The sequence below is a fragment of the Sinocyclocheilus grahami genome, unplaced genomic scaffold, assembly GCF_001515645.1.
Source record: "Sinocyclocheilus grahami isolate Dianchi unplaced genomic scaffold, SAMN03320097.WGS_v1.1 scaffold1919.1, whole genome shotgun sequence".
Classification (NCBI taxonomy): Eukaryota; Metazoa; Chordata; class Actinopteri; order Cypriniformes; family Cyprinidae; genus Sinocyclocheilus; species Sinocyclocheilus grahami.
In genome coordinates this window covers 84953-86984 of record NW_015507098.1, presented here as the reverse complement: position 1 = coordinate 86984, position 2032 = coordinate 84953, and the positions used below count along the sequence as shown (strand labels likewise).

The following is a 2032-nucleotide window of genomic DNA, read 5'->3' as shown; positions in this document are numbered from 1 at the left end:
ACCACAAAGAGTCGCTGTGACACCGCATATGAACGCGTTATTTAAAACTACATTACCCATAATGCAAAGCGAAGGGCCATTAAAAAAAATCGAGCCTGATTAAAAATGAACGTCACACCAAAGTCAAGTGATCTATTGTTATATAAAAACTGTACGATTTTGCACGTTTAAAAACTCAATATCAAAAATCAGAGCTCTATGGAGCTGAAAGCCAACTCATTTGATAAAAGGAAAACCGACATATCGGCATTCAATCAACACAGCAATTTTACAATTCAATTATTCATGTTTTTTTTAACATATACACGTAAAAAGAATAAAAAACGGAATAATACGGAAACATATTTTAACTGGGAATAGTGTTTTTCTCTTTTTAATGAAGGCAGATTATTGGGCACGGGCAGCGCGTGTCGAATCAGTCCCAGTCAGACCGACAAGAACGGGAGAGGGAGGACACGCGCACACCGGATCACCGGGACCGGACACACACATGTGACATACGGTCATATTTATCGCTCATCTGAGATACGAAAGGGGTTTTTATCATGAGCGAAATATGAGAATGAGAGACATGAGCTCGCGCGCACCGGCCTGATCGCGCGCCGGGCCGAATCAAATTCACCTCAGTGAGATTAATCAGCAGATATCATCACAATCATATTAATCATCAGTTCTCTTCTAGAGCGTAAGGTGGTAGATTGCGTTCAAGAGACTCGAGGAGGTGTGTGTTGCTGTAAACACAGCCATGGATCCGCACACAGCCGCAGACTTCACCGTGGACAACGTGGAAAAGGTAAACATACATGCTTTTAATCATTAATGTTGTATTTAGTACGTTATTTAATGTTCATTTACTCTCAGGGAAGACTTGGAAATGTTGTTGATTTGAGTTGAGAATAAGTTCATGTTATTTATGTATAGTGTATGTACATGTGGGTGATTACAGCACTTAATAAATCCTATTTTAGGACCATTATTTTATACGTATATTTGTCATTTTTAATATTTACATGACTTTTTATTGTAATTTGTAATGACACTGTATTTTTTAAACCAAGGCAGTACTGCCATGATGAAAAATTAAATAAAATATTGTTATGCTTTCCCATTATAGTAATGAGAATTAGATGTTTTAAAAGAGATTGTGGTGTTTAATGTGCTTAATTGTCACGAAAACAGTGTCCCAATGCACAAAATATTAATAGTCCTAAAAACAACAGTGTAGTTTTCCATGAGCAGCATATAATTTCCCATTCTTTTCTTTTAAAGTTGTGCTGGGATCATCTTGACAGGTTTTGTGAGACTGACCCATGTAGAGCGCTCTCAGCATCCTTACAGAATTGTGATGTTTAAGTTGTTCTCTCTTTATTAGCTCTCTATTTTGACTGCTTTTGTTGCCGAATGTCTGTCGGTTTAATGGCTCTGAGGGTAATTCTAGCTGTATGTGATTGTAATGCAGCTGATCTCTGATGATCAGGCTACAGATGTGAAACTGGTGTTCAACATTAGATTGGATTAGAGAAAAGAGAGCAGTATTGATCCGTCCGAGAGGATGAGGAGCGGAGAGAGGGTGGTGTCCCGTCCGTCTCATCTCTGCCTGGTGGAGGGTTTCTCATCTTTATCCTGGACAGCCGCTGTCAGTCCCGACGCCCGACAAATGCTCTGTTCTGCTTTTAAGCTCGTTAATAGCAAACAGGGCGTCAGTAATGTCTTTTTAAAGGTGTGCACTTGATTGCTGCTTTGTGTTTACAGTAATGCATTTACATTGTAAGTCTGTGAATAAGACATTCTGGAGGGTTTAGGCAGCACTCATATGTTAATTTTTTAGTGGAATATGTCAAGGTCCATGTCAGTTTTGTCATTTCACATTGGAATTGATAAAAGAACTAAACGCATATTTTTTATGTTTTTGAAACAAGTCTGTTTAGCATTTATTTGATCAAAAATACAGTGAAATTATGAAATATTTTTACAATTTAAAAGAACTGTTTTCTATTTGAGTACGTGTTGAGATGTAATTTATTTCTGTGAT

General features: G+C 37.6%; 1 protein-coding gene across 1 annotated transcript in view; it reads left to right on the top strand.

Annotated features, from left to right (window-relative positions):
* Positions 1-745: 745 nt before the first annotated feature.
* LOC107573327 (importin-13-like) overlaps positions 746-2032 on the top strand; it is a 44122-nt gene continuing 42835 nt past the window's right edge. Inside the window, exon 1 of the mRNA XM_016259768.1 lies at positions 746-793. Coding sequence (XP_016115254.1) covers positions 746-793 — 48 coding nt within the window. The remainder of the gene's footprint in view (positions 794-2032) is intronic.